Source organism: Oryctolagus cuniculus, chromosome 20, assembly GCF_051225735.1.
Source record: "Oryctolagus cuniculus isolate XC-2025 breed Fujian yellow rabbit chromosome 20, ASM5122573v1, whole genome shotgun sequence".
NCBI classification, from domain to species: domain Eukaryota; kingdom Metazoa; phylum Chordata; class Mammalia; order Lagomorpha; family Leporidae; genus Oryctolagus; species Oryctolagus cuniculus.
Window position 1 is genome coordinate 38,959,746 of NC_142886.1, and position 21,217 is coordinate 38,980,962.

At 39.8% G+C, this 21,217-nt stretch overlaps 1 protein-coding gene across 13 annotated transcripts in view; it reads right to left on the minus strand.

Annotated features, from left to right (window-relative positions):
• EML5 (EMAP like 5) overlaps positions 1-21,217 on the minus strand; it is a 173,485-nt gene that overhangs the window by 61,233 nt on the left and 91,035 nt on the right. For all 13 annotated transcript variants that reach the window (XR_016226443.1, XR_016226442.1, XR_011385002.2 and 10 more), the window contains 6 exons: positions 18,280-18,373; positions 16,550-16,650; positions 14,013-14,215; positions 11,312-11,423; positions 9,295-9,422; positions 2,734-2,875 (listed from right to left, as the gene is read on the minus strand). Coding sequence is in view for 7 of the 13 variants with exons in the window: in XM_070065495.2 (XP_069921596.2) it covers positions 2,734-2,875; positions 9,295-9,422; positions 11,312-11,423; positions 14,013-14,215; positions 16,550-16,650; positions 18,280-18,373 (780 nt within the window). In the remaining 6 variants the exon portion in view is untranslated. The remainder of the gene's footprint in view (positions 1-2,733; positions 2,876-9,294; positions 9,423-11,311; positions 11,424-14,012; positions 14,216-16,549; positions 16,651-18,279; positions 18,374-21,217) is intronic.

Here is a 21,217-nt window from a genome sequence, read left to right on the forward strand (position 1 = left end):
AGCAGAGGACTGCCCAAGCACTTGGACCTCTGTGTCCATTTGGGAGACCCGGAAGAAGCTCCTGACTCCTGGCTTCAGCCTGGTCTAGCCCTGGCCATTGCAGCCATTTGGGGAGTGAACCAGCAGATGGAAGATCTCTCCCCCACCCCCTTTGTAACTTTGAAAAAATAAATAAATAAAAAAAATAGGGGCCAGCGTATGGCATAGTGGGTAAAGCCACTATGAGCCAGCATCCCATATGAGCACCAGCTTCTCTACTTCCAATCCAGTTCCCTGCTAATGGCCTGGGAAAAACAGAAGTAGTACTTGGGCCCCTGCCACCCATGTGGGAGACCTGGAAGAAGCTCCTGGCTCCTGGCTTTGGACTGGCCCAGCCAGGGCTGTTGTGGCCATTTGGGGAGTGAACCAGCAGATGGAAGATCTCTCTTTTTCTCTCTCTGTAATTCTGACTTTCAAATAAATAATTTTTAAAAAAGAACTAAAAAAAGTATCATAAGAAATAACATAGATGCATTCACTACACAGAGACAGAAAACATGAAATGAGCCAAGACATGGGATAGTGTAGAATTAAAAAATAAAAAGCCACTTTGTAGGCAATAGGCTTAGCAATTAAGATGCCTGCGTCCCATAATAGAATGCCTGAGTTAGCTACACAGCTATGCTCCTGACTCCAGTTTCCTGCTAATATAAACCTCTGAGGGGCAATGATAATGGCTCAAATGTCTGGGTTCCTGCCACCCACGGGGAAGGACTGGATTGAGTTCCCAGCTCCAGCTTCAGGCTACAGTGGGCATTTGGAGAGTGAGTGAGAAAATGAGAACTCTCTATCTCGAATAAATAAAAATTAGAACAGAAACAGAAAACCTATTAAAATTCATAATTGATCATTAAAAGCTAAAAACCAGGGGTACAAAGGTTAAAGGGGAACTTTCCACTATATCATTACATAGAGAAGTGCAAAAGGCTGGCACAACCTAATGCTGCACCACCTACAAATGAAATCTACTTTAATGACTTATTTTTATAAAGCACTGAATCTTAGGACTATGACAATTCTATATCCATTTGTTGATGAAAGTAGTATTTGCTTACTGAATGTTTCAAAGAAGTAAGTATATTTTATAATATTTCACCAAGTATAACCTCAGTTATCTTAATTCTCAACCAATAGAAAACACATACTTATATCTTTTAAGTTAGGAAAATTCACCTGTTTTCCTCTTGAATCAGTGATGACAAAAATAAAGGTGATCACAGAATAATATTTAAAAACAAAATGACAGAATCATGAATTTTCTCTATAACCAAATGAAAATATATAGTCCTATGAGACACTAACACTGGCAGACTTTTTTTCAGGATTGATATAAGACATAAATCTACAGATAAAGGACACATAACCAACTCCAAGAAAAATAAATAAATCCACATACAAGCATGAAATTATTAATGTAGAACAAAGTAAAAGAAAACAGTAGAAACCAGAGGAATAATATCTTTTCACCAAGAACCCCTGAAGCAGTTGTTATATTAGAACTTTTTTTTTTTTTAATTTATTTTACAGGTAGAGTTGTAGACAGTGAGAGAGACAGAGAGAGAGAAAAGTCTTCCTTCCGTTGGTTCACCCCCCCAAATGGCTGCTACAGCCGGCGCTGATACGATCTGAAGCCAGGAGCCAGGTGCCTCCTCCCGGTCTCCCACATGGGTGCAGGGGCCCAAGCACTTGGGCCATCCTCCACTGCCCTCCCGGGCCACAGCAGAGAGCGGGACTGGAAGAGGAGCAACCAGGACTAGAACCTGGTGCCCATATGGGATGCTGGCGCCGCAGGCAGAGGATTAACCAAGTGAGCCATGGCGCCGGCCCCTATATTAGTACTTGAGAATGAAAGTAAAATCATAATACATCAGACCAGACCAGTGTTTACCAAGGTCAGGGTATTAGTAACAGTTCACTCCAAGTGGCAATACACTGCCCATACAGAATTTAAAAACAGTAATAATAAAATCTAAGTAAAACCCAGCCTCCTTAAGAACTGTGATGCCAATGGTAAATACTCCTGCTGCGTGGATGAACCACTCCTGCCACCCTGCCTGTGGTGTGTTGCTGGTCCACACAAAGGAAGCTGAGGGAATTTCTAACAAACCTTTATTAAGGGAACTCTAAGGATATATTTTAGGAAGAAATAAATGGTAAAAGAAAAATTCCTGAGATACAAGAAGAAAAGGTAAACAAACTACTTAAGCATAGATAAACCTGAATAAACACTGATGGCATAAAACAGCAAGAATGTCAATGGAAAGGGGTTGTACGGGTAGAAAACAACCACCAGAGAATGAAAATGCTGGATATCATAATAAGAAAAGGGAAGTTCAAGTTCTCTAGAGACCGTGATGAACTTCAGATTTTTAGTTAAATATACACAATGAATATTTAATAAAAGCCCTAAGAGACTATCTGAGAAGCCAACAGAAGTAAAAAGAAATTAATTACTAAATTATAAATTCACACTATCTAACTTCAATTTGGCCTTTACTATGACTAGACAGCCCTTTCCTATGTCTGCTGATTGTATCACATATCTTAGAGTAACTAGTCCTATTTTTTTCAACACAAATTCCTCCTGTAATGCCATTATTCTTTAAGATAACATTCCCTACCACTTTATAGAGAAATTCACAGCTGCTATATATCCTCATTTGCCCTGGGTTAATAGTAACTTTGCTCTCTTACCCTTTTTCAGTTTCCGGACAGCCAGCATACAATGACTAGGCGAGAGATCCCATATTCTTAAGGTTTTATCATCACTTACAGTGGCACAAATGGGCAGATAAGGATGTGTAGCCAAACCCCACACCTCACCTTCCATGTGTCCCTATAAAGAAAACACAGTTAAGATCAGTTTAACCAGAAGGTAGGTATATGTGTGTTTGTGTGTGTATAACTTTATTTCAAATTTCTACAATAGTCTGTAACGTGATAATGGACAGGATAATGAAGTCTGAAAAAACTTATCTGTTTATCTTTGGATTATACCATAAATATCTTTGTAGTAACTTTATCTCTACAATTATATTATCATTAAGTTACTATCCAAATTAACTTATAATCAAACATTCACTGGGTGGAGAGGATAGAAAGTGGTTGCCTGGAATGTTAGTAATTACCACACAGGAAGCACTTTTGCATGACAGTGTGAGGAGTTATGCAGACCTGCTCACCAGTGAAACTGGAAATAATTAAAACAAACAAACCAGGGGGTCAGTGCTATGGCACAGTAGTGCTGTGGCACTGTGCCTGCGGTGCCAGCATCCCACATGGGTGCTGGTTCGTGTCCTGGCTGCTCTACTTCCGATTCAGCTCTCTGCTACTGGCCTGGGAAGCCAGTGGAAGATAGCACAAGTGCTTGGGCCCTTGCATCCATGTGGGAGACTTAGAAGAAGCTTCTGGCTCCTGGCTTCCGATCAGCCCAGCTCTGGCCGTTGCAGCCACTTGGGAAGTAAACCAGTAGATAGAAGCGCTCTCTCTGTTTCTCCCTCTCTCTGTCTATAACTCTGCTTCTCAAATAAATAAATCTTAAAAAATAATAAAACCAACCATTTAAAATCTCTGAAAATGGTAATAGGGAGATAGAACAAATGAAAGAACATTTACTCAAGAAAATCTGTTAAAATTTAGTTAGAACAGTGGGAGTCTGTGGCATTGCAACTGAGATCCACTCCTTTCTTCCGTTTTCATTCAGATGGAATTGTATTCAGACCATACTAAGAACTCTTGGCTCTCCCCTCAGCTCCTGGCTGGAGGGCTGTCTTCCCACGAGGGATAGAATGTCAGCATTTCTCATTCTGTCCTTAGCTGTGTGTTGCTGAGGTTAAATTCTTGGTGAATGCAGCAGCAGGAAGAGAACCCACTATGGTGCAAAGTCATTGAGAATAATGGGCCCCTGGTAACAACCTAGAAAGACCTGAAACTGCTTCAGCCTAGGCCACTGATAGAGAAGTGTTGAAAATATGGATGCCAGAATCCTCAACAAAATACTAGCAAACTGAATCCAACATATAAAACAATTATATATCATAACCACGTGAGATTTACACAGGAATGCAAGGTTGGCAAAATATCCAAAAATCAATTAATGACATAATCAGTAGAATGAAAAACACCACACAATCATCTCAATAGATACAGAAACAGCATTTGACAAATTCCTCCTCACCCATGATAAAAACACTCAACAAACTAGGAATAAAAGAGTAGTTCCTCAGCTTAGTAAAGAGCCAAGGAAAACTACACAACCAGCATTACACTTAATGGTAGAAGACGGGATGCTTTCCTCCTAAGATTAGGAACAAGACAGGACTGTCTGTTCTCACTACTTGCATTCAGCATTGTACTGGCAGTTCTAGCCAGGACAACTGACCAAGAAAAAGAAATGACAGTTACCTAGATAGGTCAGAGAAGTAAACCTACATTTATAAATAACATGGTTTTATATACAGAAAATCCTGGGGCTGGAATTGTTGTAAAGTGGGTTAAACCACTGCCTGCAACACTGGCATCCCATAGGCGCTCCAGTTCAAGTCTTGTCGGGCTCTGCTTGCAATCCAGTTCCCCGCCAATGCGTCAGGGAAAGCAGCAGAATACGGCCCAAGTGCTGGGCCCCTGTACCCATTTGGGACTTGGAAGCAGTTCCAGGCTCCTGGCTTTGGCTCCAGTTGTTGTTGCCATTTGGGGAGTGAATCAGTGGAAGGAAGATTATCTCTCTTTTTCTCCCTCCGCTTCTTCCCTCCCTCCCTCCTTCTCTAACTGCCTTTCAAAAGAACAAATTTTTTAGAAGATCCTCAAGAATCTACTATAAAGCTATTAGAACTAATACATGAGATCAGCAAGTTTATGGTGTAAAATATATTTCTATGAACTAGCAATGAGCAATCTAAAAATTAAGCAGTTCTATTTTCAATAGCAAGAAGAATAAAATACTTAGAAATAAATTTAACAAAGTAAGTACATTGGAAACTACAAAACACTATTGAAAAAAGTTAAAAGAGGTAAATGAGGGGCTGGCATTGTGGCTTAGTGGGTTATGCCACTGCCTGAGACATCGGCATCCCATATGGGTGCAAGTTTGAGTCCACCTGTTCTACTCCCTATCCGGCTTTCTGCTAATGTGCCTGGGTAGGCAGAGGAAGATGGTCCAGGTGTTTGGGGCCCTGCTACCCATGTGGGAGATTCAGATGAAGCTCCAGGCTTCAGCCTGGCCCACTTCCTATTGTTGTGGCCATTTGGGGAGTGAATCAGAGGATGGAAGATCTCTTTCTCTTTCCCCACTCCCAGCTCTCCCACTCCCACTCTCTAACTTTGCCTTTCAAATAATAAATAAATAAATCTTTTTTAAAAAGTCCTTCTAGAATTAGTGATAAATCTCATTTATATTGTGATCATACTAAATTTACAATTTATATATTTTGCCAACTAAGTTTAAAAAATTCTATTTATTTGAAAGAGTTACAAAGAGAGAGATAGGTACATAGAGAGAGGTCTTCCATCCACTGGTTCACTCCCCAATTGGCCGCAATGGCCAGAGCTGTGCCGATCCAAAGCCAGGAGCCAGAAGTTTCTTCCAGGTCTCTCACGTGGGTGCAGGGGCCCAAGGATTTGAACCAACTTCTGCTGTTTTCCCAGGTGCATTAGAAGGGAGTTGGATCAGAAGTGGGGCAACTGGGACTTGAACTGGTACCCCAATGGGATGCTGGTGCCGCAGGCTGGGGCTTTAACCCACTGTGCTACAGTGCCAGCTCCACTAAGTTTTAATTTATTCATTTGAGAAGCAGAGATATAGACAGAGCCCTCTCTCATCTGCTGGTTCACTTTCCACATGGCTGCAGCCTGGGTGAAGCTGAGTACTAGAAACTCAAAGCAAGTCTCCCACATGGATGGCAGGAACCTGAATACTCAAGCCTTCATTGCCACCTCCCAGGTCCACATTAGCAAGGAGCTGGAGCCAGGTATTGAACCCAGGCACTCTGATATGGCACATGAGCCTTAACTGGCATACTAAACACTAGACCAACTGTTCATCCTTATTTAGACAATTTATATTATTAACATCTTATAGTTTTCTTAACACAGGCCCTGCATATTTTTACCTATAATTATTCCTGGTTATTTTATAGATTTTTTTGTGAGCAACATTTTTTGACATATTTTCTAGCCAGTTACTACTGGAACATAAACAATACTATTGGTTTCTATATGTTAGTTTTGCATCTAATCATTTTGCTGGACTCCCTAGTTCTAATAATTTTTCAGGTTTATTTTCTTCATATTCAAGGTATAGGATGGTATCTAAAACTTTACAATACTGTTAGCCATCTGTTTCCAACATATATACCGTTTAAAACACTTTCGAGGAGCTGGCATTAAGGCACAGTGCTGTGCTGCAATGCCAGCATTCCATATAGCTGCTGGTTTGAGTCCTCACTGCTCCACTTCAGATCTGGCTCCCTGATAATGCACCTGGGAAAGCAGTGAAGGATGACTCAAGTGCTTGGGCACCTGTACCCACGGGGGAGACTCAGATGGAATTCCAGGCTCCTGGCATTGGCCTGGCCCAGCCCTGGCATTGGGGCCATTTGGTGAGTGACCCAATAGATGGAAGCTTTCTCTCTCCCTCTCTCTTCCTCTTCCTCTCTGACTCTGATTTTCAAATAAACAAACTAACTCTTTAAAAAAAAAACTTTGAAAAAATTTATTTGAAAGGTAAAGATGCAGAGAAAGAGAGGTAAAGGGTAAGAGACAGACATCTTCCATCCACTGGTTCACTCCCTAATGCCAGGGCTGGCTCAACCTAAAGCCAGGAGCCTGGAACTCAATCTAGATCCTCCCACAAGGGCTACAGGGACCCAACTACTTAGTGCTATCTGTCAGAGTGCACATTAGCAGGAAGCTGGAAGCAGCGTTGGAACTCAAACTCAAGGCATTCTGATATGTGATGTGGGCATCCCAAGCAGCCTCTTAACATTTGGTTGTACCAAATGCCGACCCCACATACATGTTTTATTGTTTTATTTTACTGGATTGGCTAAGACCTCACGCGCAAGTTAGGCAATCATGGTGAGACCTGGTATACTTATCTTGATCCAGATGTCAAGGAAATAAAAAGACATTTGAAATCTATAATGAATATCAAAAACAATGAGATGTGTTAATTTTTTTTTTTAGTTTGGAGACAATTAGGACAACTAGCGTGTTCTACATATCTATGCAGACAAACTGAAGCCCAATGTAAACAGTAAGACAAAACTAGAGACTTTACTAATCAAACCACTAACCTCTAAAGTCTTTCCAGTCCAACCAATGAAAACATTTTAGCCTAGTTCTGCGTTTAGCCTATACAAGTTCATCGCCCACACTGCTGCAGCAGATATCACTTCATTTTGGGTGCTGTCCAATTCATGAATACTTTAATACTCAAACTCTGCTAAATTTATTTTGTCTGAAGTTTGTCTTATAAGGGATGTCATTTATGACTTTTAAATCTTTTCTCACAATTATGAAATTGTTTTTAATTATTTTATGTTTAGATTAATCTGTAGAGGTGTACTTGTGTTTCACTTTCCACAAGATAATAAATATGTTAAATACCATGACTCATCTTTTTATTTCAAAGTCATATTTTGTAACTGAAATTAAGGTGTAAGAGCTAGTTAATTTAATGTGTGGCTTTTTTTTTTCACTTGCTTAAAATTCGATTTTAAACATCAGGAAATCATACATCAAAGCACATGCAGTGTTATCTTCTATGTGTGCTCTTTGGTGTCCTGAAAGGAGTGAAGTAGAGGCTGGAGGAAAAATATGTTTGTATTAAGAAATTATTATTTTTTAAAAATTATTTATTTGAAAGGCAGAAAAATGGCAGTGGGGGGTGGCAGGAGAGAGGAAGGGGAGAGAGAAAGAGAGAGAGGGAGAGAGAGGAAGTTGTCTTCCACTATTGATTCAGTCCTCAAGTACCTGCAATAGCTGAAGCTGAGCTAGGCCAAAGTCAGGAGTCAGGAAATCCATCTGGGACTCCCACATGGGGGGCAGGGACCCTAGTACTTGATCCAGGCAGGAACCTGGTTTGGAAGTGGAGGCAGGACTCAAGCCTAGGCTTATTGATGGATGGGATGTAGATTTCCAAGGCGGTAGTTTAACCCACTGTGCCATAACATCTGCCCTGGAAATAATTCTTTTTCAGGGTAAAATGCAAAATGAGATTTGACGTTACTATATAAAATTTCATCAAGACTTTTTTTAAAATCAGGATGGATCCTATCTCCCTTACTATGTTTTATAGTGTTGATTTATTTTCCTCCCTACTTTTCAGGAAAACATAGTATATAGAATAAATATGCATCTAAAAGTCTAATCTACCATTCAGAAATTTTAAGAATCATATGACCAGCAGTTAATCCTGCTGTTTAAAAGTACATTTCTAAAACACAAACTATTGGGGGCCGGCGCTGTGGCACAGCAGGTTAACGCCCTGGCCTGAAGTGCCAACATCCTATATGGACGCCAGTTCTAGTCCCGGCTGCTCCTCTTCCGATCCAGCTCTCTGCTATGGCCTGGGATAGCAGTAGAAGATGGCCCAAGTCGTTGGGCCCCTGCACCCATGTGGGAGACCCGGAAGAAGCTCCTGGCTCCTGGCTTCGGATCGGTGCAGCTCTGGCCGTTGTGACTATCTGGGGAGTGATCCAGCAGGTGGAAGACCTTTCTCTCTGTCTCTACCTCTCTCTGTAACTCTTTCAAATAAAAAAATAAATAAATCTTTTTAAAAAAAGCACAAACTATTATATTGCTGGCTGTTTAATTATTAACATCTTTCACTGCTAAATGTTTCAAGTAACAAAATTTTAACACAGATCATTCATTTGGTACTTAAGTCAGAAACTTAAAGAATAACCTAAGAGTTACAGATAAAACAACTGCCTTAGGCTAAACAACTATACTTCGAATAAATAAAATTAAATATGAAATAAATGTGCTTAGATTAATTACAATTAGTTTTCCTTCTATTGTTCTGTGATTTTGTGGTAAGAAATTTTTTCACATATTGGCCACTATTCTACATGACAATACACATATTTATTTACATACATCCAGTCATTTAGCTACAATTAAAAGTTTTTTCTGTTTTTAATAACATTAACATTTTCCTAATTTAACATCTTTTGCTACTGCTAACTTTTGACTCTCATGTACTGAAAGATCACTTGCATAAAAAGAATAAAGCATATTAGCATTTATAATTACCTGGACCAGAAGTGTTATTGGGCCACTTTTATCCACTTCCAGTATTTCACCATTCTTTGTGCCAACTAAAATATGACCATGTCCTAATGATATGGCACGGATAGATGGGTTATCTTCTAGGAGAAGGCCTGAAATGTTAAGTGGAGATGTTCTTCTAGTATGAAATTACTGTAATATAAAGATGTATATATAGCCAGTGATGCCATTTTGACAGTTAATATATTTGAAGATTGTTTTCCCGTTATATTTTAAATATTCTAATAATGTACCACATTTCCCCCATTAAATTTACTAATCTCAAAATAAGGAGCAGCCATGTAGTACAATTCTGATTTCATCCAAATCCAGATTCCCTACTATCACTCTGACAACAGTTTCTTTACCTCTTATATTAGGGCCTCCTCATCTACTTCCCACACCTCTTAAGAGCACTGACTTGGGGGGGGCCAGCGCTGTGGCGCAGTGGGTTAATGCCCTGGCCTGAAGCACCAGCATCCCATGTAGGTGCCGGTTCTAGTCCCGGCTGCTCCTCTTCCGATCCCGCTCTCTGCTATGGCCTGGGAAAGCAGAAGATGGCCCAAGTCCTTGAGCCCCTGTTCCCATGTGGGAGACCTGGAAGAAGCTCCTTGCTCCTGGCTTCAGATGGGCACAGCTCCAGCCATTGTGGCCAACTGGGGAGTGAACCAGCGGATGGAAGACCTCTCTCTCTCTGCCTCTCCTCTCTCTGTGTGTAATTCTGACTTTAAAATAAATAAATAAATAAATAAAATTTTTTTTTTTAAAGAGCACTGACTTGGATTAACTTTAATTCAGCATAAACCATATTCATTTAAGAACAGGTCATCAAAGAAGGAGGTACCTTTCTCTGAAGGGAGGAGAGAACTTCCACTTTGACTACGACCTTGTCTAAATATGATCAGAGTCGGTGAACTCAAAAGGCTTCCACAGCCTTGGCAACTCATGACAAGAGCCTAGGGTGATTACTGATGCCATAAATAAGAGTGTCAATTTATTAAGTCAACAACAGGAGTCACTGTGCGCTTACTCCTCATGTAGGATCTCTGTCCTTAATGTGCTGTACATTGTGATTTAATGCTATAACTAGTACTCAAACAGTATTTTTCACTTTGTGTTTCTATGTGGGTGCAAACTGTTGAAACCTTTACTTAATGTATGCTAAACTGATCTTCTGTATATAAAGAGAATCGAAAATGAATCTTGATGTGAATGGAAGGGGAGAGGGAGCGAGAAAGGGGAAGGTTGCGGGTGGGAGGGAAGTTATTGGGGGGGGGGGAGCCATTGTAATCCATAAGCTGTACTTTGGAAATTTATATTCATTAAATAAAAGTGTGTCCTAAGCAGGTTTCAGTGGTTGAGGGACCCAACTCCTGCCCTCACAGAGCATACAGAGAGGAAAACAGATCGTGTGTGAGGAGCTTACCCAAAGTAGGAAAATAAGAATGGGGAGAATCATCCTAGAGGAAACTGTATTTGAGATTTGAAAAATGAGAATGTGGTCACATTGGAGAGAGCAGGAGGGAAGAGTTAGGGCAAATTCTAGGCTGAAGTAGTATCAGGTAGAAAGGACTAGAGGTCAGAAAGAATGAGGTACAGTGCCTTAAAGGAAGAAATTCACTGAAAGGAAAGGGAAAGGGAATAATGGGGCTACAGAGGTAGAGTCATCAAAAGACCAAGGTGAAACAAAATTCCCATTTGGAAAACAAGTTCCTGTCTGTAATAAATGTTATACTCACATGGAAATTTTATTTGGAAAATTGAAAGTTAAAAATTAGTATTAATAATCTTATATTTTGTTAATATTTTATCATGTGTATCACAGAAAACAGATTTTTGAAAGGAGTGCAATGATGCTAGTATCCACTTAAGTGACTTCTTCCATTTAATGATGATATCCATCAAGTAAAGAAGGAAAAATATATTCTATGTGTTCCACCTCATGATCAAGCAAATGAGCAAATAATCCTTTTCCTTCCAAATAAGCTAAATCTCAGATCACCTTTAGATCCTGGAGCCAATGCAGCTCTTTTTATAGCATATGTCTTGAGACATCTTTCAAAGGTATCATCCCAAAGAGCTACCACACCATCTTTTCCTCCAGTTACAAATCCCTATGAAAATAAAAGGTTCATGTTAATAAATATCTTTATATGAAAAATAACTTTCTTGACATTAAGAAACTCTAGAAGAAAGAATATAGCTAAAAGTTACAGCATGTAAATAATAGGGATTAACAGAAGAATCCATTATTTGTTTTTGCATTTCAATAACTATTAAAAGGTGTGGCCGGCGCCACGGCTCACTAGGCTAATCCTCTGCCTTGCGGCGCCGGCACACCAGGTTCTAGTCCCGGTCAGGACGCCAGATTCTGTCCCGGCTGCCCCTCTTCCAGGCCAGCTCTCTGCTGTGGCCCAGGAGTGCAGTGGAGGATGGCCCAAGTGCTTGGGCCCTGCACCCCATGGGAGACCAGGATAAGTACCTGGCTCCTGCCATCGGATCAGAGCGGTGCGCCGGCCGCGGCGGCCATTGGAGGGTGAACCAATGGCAAAGGAAGACCTTTCTCTCTGTCTCTCTCTCTCACTGTCCACTCTGCCTGTCAAAAAAAAAAAAAAAAAAAAAGGTGTAAAACTTAGTACCAAAGATAATGGTATTTGGTTAGGTAATCTTTGCCGACTCAAAGTTAACACTGATGTATTAAAATGACAGAAATAATCAGTCGTTTGGGAAAACTGAAGGTATCTATAAAAGATGGCTAACAGTTAAGGATAACATATGTTGTGATTCTTTGGTTTATTTTTGCATTGTGTATCTGTCCACAATACAATGTTCAAGTTGATTATCGCCACTCTGAATTAACTCAGACTATGCACGGCTCTGTTCACCATCCATGACACCTTCACAATGAAGATCTCCCTACATTCACTGACTGAAGCATGTTTATGAACACTGTCTCAGTGATCTCCTATTTATGAAGGTGTCTACTGACTTAAGATGAAGTAAGGGCATCAGTGAAAGTATACCCTTCTTTCAAGTCTAATTCTAATCTAAATTAGAAGCGATAACAACAACAACAAAGAGCAGCAGCAATGGCAGTTTTATAAAAACAGCACTTATTTGAGCAACTAGTAACACAGAAAATAATTTTCTTCACAGGACTAGTTTGTGGCAGTAGATTCTGTAGAAAAATTTTATCATGTATACAAATATCACCTGCTTTTTGAGAAAAAGATTATGAATCTGCCAAACTTACTAGTTCTATTTTTTTTTCTGTCTACAAAAAGGTCTTCAAATTTAAATGTAATTCTCATAAACTACTAATGCCCCATTTGCAGGATTTTATTTGTATTTTGGGTGACAAGAAACCATTTACAGTGTCTAAAACACTAACCTTTGTTATACCTTAAAAATGTATTTGTGAAATATATTTTGGTGAGAACCTTATCCTTTAAAACATTTAAATTATTGGGGCCAGCATGGTGGCAGCAGGTTAAAGCCCTGGCCTGAAGTGTAGGCATGCCATATGGACACTGGTTCTAGCCCTGGCTGCTCCTTTTCTGATCCAGCTCTCTGCTGTGGCCTGGAGAGCAAAAGATTGCCCAAGTCCTTGGGCCCCTGCACCTGCGTGGGAGACCCAGAAGAGGCTCCTGGCTCCCAGCTTCAGATCGGTGCAGCTCTGGCTGATGCGGCCATCTGGGGAGTGAACCAGCAGGTGGAAGACCTCTCTGTCTCTACCTCTCTCTGTAACTCTTTCAAATAAATAAAATAAATCTTAAAAAAACATTTAAATTATGTATGTTAGCATTTTCAATACTACCTAAATGTATCAATCAAACATAGAAAGCTAAATCAATGTTGAGAAATGAAGATTCTGGGGCTGGCACTGTAGCAAAGTGGGTAAAGCCACCACCTGCACACCAGTATTCCATATGGGCACCTGTTCGAGTCCTGGCTATCCCACTTCCAATCCAGATCCCTGTTAAAATGCCTAGGAAAGTGCAAAGGATGGCCCAAGTGCTTCAGCCCCTTCATCCACATGGGAGACCTAGAAGAAGCTCCTGGTTCCTGCCTTCAGCCTGACCCACCCTCAGCTGTTGTGGCCATTTTAGGGAGTGAGCCAGCAGATGGAAGATTTGTCTTTCCTTCTTTCTCTGTAACTGTTTCTAAATAAATAAATAATCTTAAAAAAAGAAATGAAGATTCACAGTTTACTTTCCCAGGGTGTCATTATGCCTTTTTTTTTTTTAAAAAACAACACAGATCTTGCAAAAATATTTACAGTGATAATAAACAATAAACATTCTACTTTTAGAATAGGACTCTGAAAACATAGTTTCTAATTTGGAACAATAAGCTAGATCTACCACTTTCAGCAAATTATATAATAGTATAGTCTCCTAGAGTCTTCATAACCTCATCTTTTAAGAATGGGGGAAATAAGGGCACTGACTACTATATACAAAACACTTAGGATTTCTGACACATAGTGAGGGCTTAATAAATATGAGGTTAAAAATGTTTACACAATAGATCTATTTAACTGTATTCAAAAGTTTGAGAAGAGAAACAAAAAGGACTAGAACACCCCAGACTATTTTCTGGCAGCCCAGCCAAGCAGAAAGGCAATGCTTGGTTACTTCTGAAAATGCTCTACACTCTATGATCAAATTATACCTAACTGAAAATCTCTTTAGATTACTTACTTTTTCTAATGCATGCATACTGAACACTGGCCCATCATGCGCTTTAACTGTTTTTACAAGAAAGATGTCTCTCCAGATACACACATCTCCTGTAGATGTTCCAGAAAAAGCCATCTCTTCAGTCCATCCATACACTGCACACATCATTGTGTCACTTTTCCCCAGAGTGCCTATGTAGCCTTTTCTTCCAATCAATCCTCCCCCTGGTTCACAAAAAGATATTACAAAAGTGCCACTTCCAATATGTGCACAATTACAAAGAAGGTTCTTTTCAACTGTTATTTCATTTTATTAGAAAGAAATGTTAATAATAAGAATTAAAAAGAAAAATACAGGTCTCTCAGTGGTTTGACTCCTAACTCAGAATTCTCAAAGCCTGGATCTGGGACTGGTGGCAAGCAGCTCCATTTAGCTAATTATCTCCTTTAATTCAGTTTACCTGAAACTTTACAAAACTTAGACAAAACTTAGTCTGATTAAGAAAGCGAGTATTTATTTTCCACTTGGTTATAATTAGAACTCCAAGAGTAAAAGGTTAAAATTTACACCAAAAGCTTTAACATCTACCCTTTTATGGTTTGGTTTCAGGTCTATTAAAAATATAAAACAAAATTTAAGGACATTTAAGTTATTCAATTGCAAATCCTATCATTTTAAAGCTACTTCCTGGCCGGCGCCTCGGCTCACTAGGCTAATCCTCCGCCTTGCGGTGCCAGCACCCCGGGGTTCGCGTCCCGGGTCGGGGTGCCGGATTCTGTCCCAGTTGCCCCTCTTCCAGGCCAGCTCTCTGCTGTGGCCAGGGAGTACAGTGGAGGATGGCCTAAGTAATTGGGCCCTGCACCCCATGGGAGACCAGGAGAAGCACCTGGCTCCTGCCATTGGATCAGCGCGGTGCACCGGCTGCAGCGCGCCGGCCGCGGCGGCCATTGGAGGGTGAACCAATGGCAAAGGAAGACCTTTCTCTCTGTCTCTCTCTTTCTCTCTCTCTCACTGTCCACTCTGCCTGTAAAAACAAAACAAAACAAAACAAAACAAAAACTACTTCCTTTATTTAAATCTTTTATTACAAACACATTCAAAACAGTTTTCCCCTCTAAGATAGAAATACTAAATATTGCTTGCTGAGTATTTACAATTTCAAGTGATCAAGATATCCATGAAAAGTTTAATATGTGAGAATTGACCTACAAATGTGAAATACTTTTTTTTACTCTGTAAATGCATACTGAATTCTATGATCTGATGAGTTTATGAAAAGTATTCAATTCATATCTGAAAATCAGCTTGTGTCCTATGTAGTTTACATAGTAGTACTACACAGTCTACATAGTTTACAACTTGAAAGTTATTTGAACTTGAAAAGTAACTTCAATAAGCCTATTGTTTTCTAATAGAAGTTAAATATCCCGTATCTGAAATGTATGTGACCAGAAATGTTTTAGACTTTGGAATATTTGCATATAGTACATAATGAGATATCTTTGCAATGGGACTCAAGTCTAAACACATGTTTCATGTATATCTGATACACATAGTCTACAGGTAATTTTATACATTGCTTTTTATGAAAAAAATTTTATGGTTGCAGAATTTTCCATACTTGTGGTGTCAAATAAGCGCCCAAAAAGTTTTGGATTTTGGAGCATTTCAGGTTTCAGATTTTCAGACTGGGGTGCTCAACCTGTATAATTTGTTTTATTTCTCCCTTTATTATATATCTTCTATGAAAGGTTTAAATTTATTGATACTTTGATAACACACTGATAGAACAGTATACTTATAAATAAATTCTATTTGGAAAAGAGACAACAGTTTTTACTTAAAAGTATGAACTTCCACATTTGTAATTTACCAGTTGCAAATGACAAAGGTAACATAACATTTCATTTTTACATCATTTTATAGCATATGAGTAATTTCTATAAAGCATTTCATTTTCATTTTCAACTACAAAACATACTTTCAACCGAATGAAGGAATCTGGATAGCACTTGATGAATGTCATGTTAACTCTTTTGCAAATATGAACGCTACTTAAGTGCATCTGATAAATGATGGTAAAACCTTATATTTGTTTTAAATGCACCAAGACAACAATGAATCACTCTAAAAATTAACTTATTTTGGATGATTTTAAATTTCCAGAAAAGATGTAGATATAATACAGAGTATATCTGAATACCTATCATCTAGTTTCCATTTATGTTAACAGCTTACATTACCATAGACATTTGTCAAAACTAAGAAACCAACATGTTTGGTACATTTCTCCCATCCAAGTACTAACCAGGCCCGACCCTGCTTAGCTTCCAAGATCAGACGAGATCGGGCGCGTTCAGGGTGGTATGGCCGTAGACTGTTTGGTACATTTCTATTAACTGGGCTCTACACCTTATTCATATTTCACCAATTTTTCTACAAATTTTCCTTTTCTATTTTAACATGTAGTCCAGGACACCTTATTACACTTAGCTAAATTAATTGTAAAGGTAACAATTTCTTAAAAGTTAAAGGAGGAAAAAGGAACACTTCCTTACCTGCTCTACGCCAGAATTTCATGTGTTTAATTCCAGCTGTAATTAGTTTATCAGGCACATATGGGTTCATCTTTACAACAAAAATCTTATCTTTACTTCCTCTGAAATAAACAGCAAACGTTTTAGCCTTAAAAATACAGCCTTTCCACAATAACCTTTGCCTATCTTGATTACTACACTTAATGAATACTTTCTTCCCACTTGTGTCTCAGGCTTGAGCTGTGTAATCTGCATTTGTTCGTTGTCATTATTTTATTACGCTGTTAACTCTGCCTAACTAGAATCCTCAAAAATAGGAACAGTGAACACTGAACTTCCTTGGAGACCATCTATAACATCTATTATACCACTGCGCATAGGGAATGCTATTTGTCCCACGAATGAGTTAAGGAAATATTTTATAGTACTTTATTATAGCTTAATATACCTTTCTAACTATAAAGTTCTCTTTTTTTTTTTTTTTTTTTTTTTTTTTTATTTTTTGACAGGCAGAGTGGACAGTGAGAGAGAGAGACAGAGAGAAAGGTCTTCCTTTGCCGTTGGTTCACCCTCCAATGGCCGCCGCGGCCGGCGCGCTGCGGCCGGCGCACCGCGCTGATCCGATGGCAGGAGCCAGGAGCCAGGTGCTTTTCCTGGTCTCCCATGGGGTGCAGGGCCCAAGCACCTGGGCCATCCTCCACTGCACTCCCTGGCCACAGCAGAGGGCTGGCCTGGAAGAGGGGCAACCGGGACAGAATCCGGCGCCCCGACCGGGACTAGAACCCGGTGTGCCGGCGCCGCTAGGCGGAGGATTAGCCTACTGAGCCGCGGCGCCGGCTATAAAGTTCTCTTAAACTATCTTTTATTTGGGCAGTATCTACATATAGAGCATCTATATTTTAAAAGTATTTAAAACTTAATTCTAAGAAACAAGAAGCTAAAGAAATAATTTCTGACAGTGTTGACTATTCCCTCCTTTAATTAATATTGGGATTAGCGCTGTGGCGCAGTGAGTTAAAGCCCCAGCCTGCAGTGCCGGCATCCCATAAGGGCACCAGTTCAAATCTCGGCTGCTCCACTCCTGATCCAGCTCCCTGCTAATGTGCCTGGGAAAGCAGTAGAGGATGGTCCAAGTCCTTGGGCCTGCACCCACGTGGGAAACCTGAAAAAAATTCCTGGCTCCTGGCTTCAGATTGGTTCAGTTCCAGCCTTACGGTCATTTTGGGAGTGAACCAGCAGATGGAATACCTCACTCTCCGTCTCTACCTCTCTCTGTAACCCTGTCTTTTAAATAAATAAAATAAATCTTAAAAAAAAGTATTAGTATTTTTATTACAAAAAAGGTTCACTGTAAAAAATTTAGAAAATGGAGAAAAATGTAAGAGAAAATAAAAATAATTTATCTGTGATCTGTGTCTGTATCTTTTTTCATTTAAATTTACAATGAGAGCATTTTATTATGCTCACCAATGGCTATGTAACAACCTATAATACACAGAATTCACATGAACTAAAGATTTTATGTAACAGTTATTTCCAATGCCATATTATACGTACATTAAAAAGCAGTTTCACAAAAGACAAATATACTGAAATCATTTGTCTTTTATCATGCTTGCATTATTTAGTCAATAGTTTAAATTAAAGATGGTAACAACAAAAAATGTTACATATTTGCTTGATTTTAGAATTGTTTTAATTAAAAAATTCCTTTAAGTCCAAATTAACTAATACTACCAAGTTTTCCCCACCTTGTTAATGAAAGTTTCTCTCCTTTCTTCCAATCCCATAGCACGATAGTGTGGCTGTCATCTATCCCAGCTGAAGCCAAACGTTTCCCATCCGCTGTGAAAATTAAGCAGATATACTGACCATTAGCATTCATAAGACTGAAAACATTCAGTATATTAGTATATTCCAGAACCAAAGTCCCATATTTAATACTTGATGAAATAATAATAAATATTAGCCATAAACAAAGCTATAAAAGAACCAGTACTTATAAGGGGGAGGGAATAATTGCTGCCATATCATCTAAACTTATCTGCTATCCTCTCACCTGACTGTATCCACTAGGCTGGGATGGGGAAGGGAGCGAGAAGGTAATAAATGTGCCAAATATGTTAATTCCTCAGATCTGATTATGATGCAATATATGCATGTGTTGAAACATCACTGTTATCCATAAATACACACAATTATTATGTATTAAAAGCAAAAAAAATCTATGGAAAAAATGGGATGTAAAGGAAAAAGAAAGGAAGAAAAGATTTATTTCAATTAAATTTACCTTAAGAACTCTATTATGATGTAAGAATTCTGTGATTATGAAAAGCTGATCAAATGACAACCACATAGGTTAGAGAAACACATTGCCATTGATAATGACTCCTTTTAGTGAAGGTTATTTTTGTTGTAACTATTGCTAAGCAACAAGTAATGACTATATTAGACAAACCACTGAGACAAATGACTGATGAGACATGCTGACAAGTACACATGCATCTGTAGGCTGTGAAGGCTTTTCCACTCTGTCCTACGCTTTTTGTAAACCTCAGCAGCTCCTTGCTGCTACTGTGATGCTTTTTTATTGGTCCATTTAGTTTTCCATTCATTTTCATGTTCATGACTGGTAGCATTTTTTTTTTTTTTTTTTTTTTTTTTTTGGACAGGCAGAGTGGACAGTGAGAGAGAGAGACAGAGAGAAAGGTCTTCCTTTGCCGTTGGTTCACCCTCCAATGGCCGCCGCGGCCGGCGCGCTGCGGCCGGCGCACCGCGCTGATCCGATGGCAGGAGCCAGGAGCCAGGTGCTTTTCCTGGTCTCCCATGGGGTGCAGGGCCCAAGCACCTGGGCCATCCTCCACTGCACTCCCTGGCCACAGCAGAGGGCTGGCCTGGAAGAGGGGCAACCGGGACAGAATCCGGCGCCCCGACCGGGACTAGAACCCGGTGTGCCGGCGCCGCTAGGCGGAGGATTAGCCTAGTGAGCCGCGGCGCCGGCCACATGACTGGTAGCATTTAACAACTTACCACTTCAGCCAGAGTTACAAAAAGCACGAATTCAGAGTTTCTTAATTTCAAATTCTTTATTAATGGCACTTCCTCCCTCTTCCCAACCCACACTCTAGCTTTCTCTGCATATGTATAGTTATTAAAATTTTTTTTTGAGAGGTAGAGTTATAGACAGTGAGAGACAGACAGAGAGAAAGGTCTTCCTTCTGTTGGTTCACTCCCCTAATGGCCGCTACGGCCGGCGCTGCGCTGATCCAAAGCCAGGTGCCGGGTGCTTCCTCCTGGTCTCCCATGCGGGAGCAGGGACCCAAGCACTTGGGCCATCCTTCACTGCCCTCCTGGGCCACAGCAGAGAGCTGGACCAGAAGAGGAGCAACTGGGACTAGTACCTGGCGCCCCAACCGGGACTAGAACCTGCGGTGCCAGCACCGCAGGCAGAGGATTAGCCAAGTGAGCCGCGGCACCGGCCTAGTTATTAAAATTTTAAATTCACAGCAGGGGCTGGTGCTGTGGTGTAGTGGGCTGAACTGCTGCCTACGGTGCCGACACCCCATATGCGCAACGGTTTGAGACCTGGCTGCTTCACTTCCAATCCAGCTCTCTGCTGTGGCCTGGGAAAGCAGTAGAAGATGGTCCAAGTCCTTGGGCCCGTGCACCTGCGTGGGAGACCCAGAGAAAGCTCCTGGCTCCTGGCTTCAGATTGGCGCAGCTCTGGCAGTTGTGGCCAACTGGGGAGTGAATCAGTGGGTGGAAGATCTCTCTCTCTCCCTCTCTCTGCCTCTCATTCTCTATTTATTTATTTATTAATTTATTAAATAAATAAATCTTTAAAAAATTTCACAGCAAAACAACATGAAATTAGTTTTACAAGACAACTTGAAATTGTCAGTCTACAGAAATGTCTTAAAATTCAGTTATCACCTTTCTTCTTTCTTAACCTTTCACCCTAAATATTTCAAAGCTTACCCTGTAACTTTAAACATTAAAAAACATTAAATAAAAGCAGGGCTTATCTAAAGATGAGAAATACACATTACAAATGGTAATTTAGATAATTCTAGGAGTTCTACAGACATTTTTCAATGTGATAGAAACATGCTAATTTTAATGGCTATTAAAATTATACCACCTCACTCCAGTAAGATTTGCTATTAGCAAAAAAGATAAAAATAACAAGTGTTGGTAAGAAAGTGGAGAAAAGGGAACCCTCACATACTGTTGATGGGAATGTAAATTAGTACAGCCATTGTGGAAAATAATATGGAGGTTCCTCAAAGATCTAGAAATAGAACTTCCATATGATTCAACAATTCCATTTCTAGGTATATATCCAAAGGAAATGAAACTCATTGGTCAAAGAAAGATCTGCATCCCTGTTTACTGTAGCACATTCATAATAGCCAGGATAAGGAGATAACCTAAGTGCCTGTCAAGTGATGAATGAATAAAGAAAATGTGGTGCACATACACAATATACACATTATATATTGCACATACGCAATATACGCATATACACTATTACTTAATCATAAAAAGGATGAAACCTTGTCACTTCCAACAATATGGATGGACTAAAGGTCATTATGCTAAGTGAAATAAGTAAAGAAAGACAAATACCACATGATCTCTTACTTGTACATGGATTCTAAAAAAAGTAAATAGTATCTCACAGAAGTA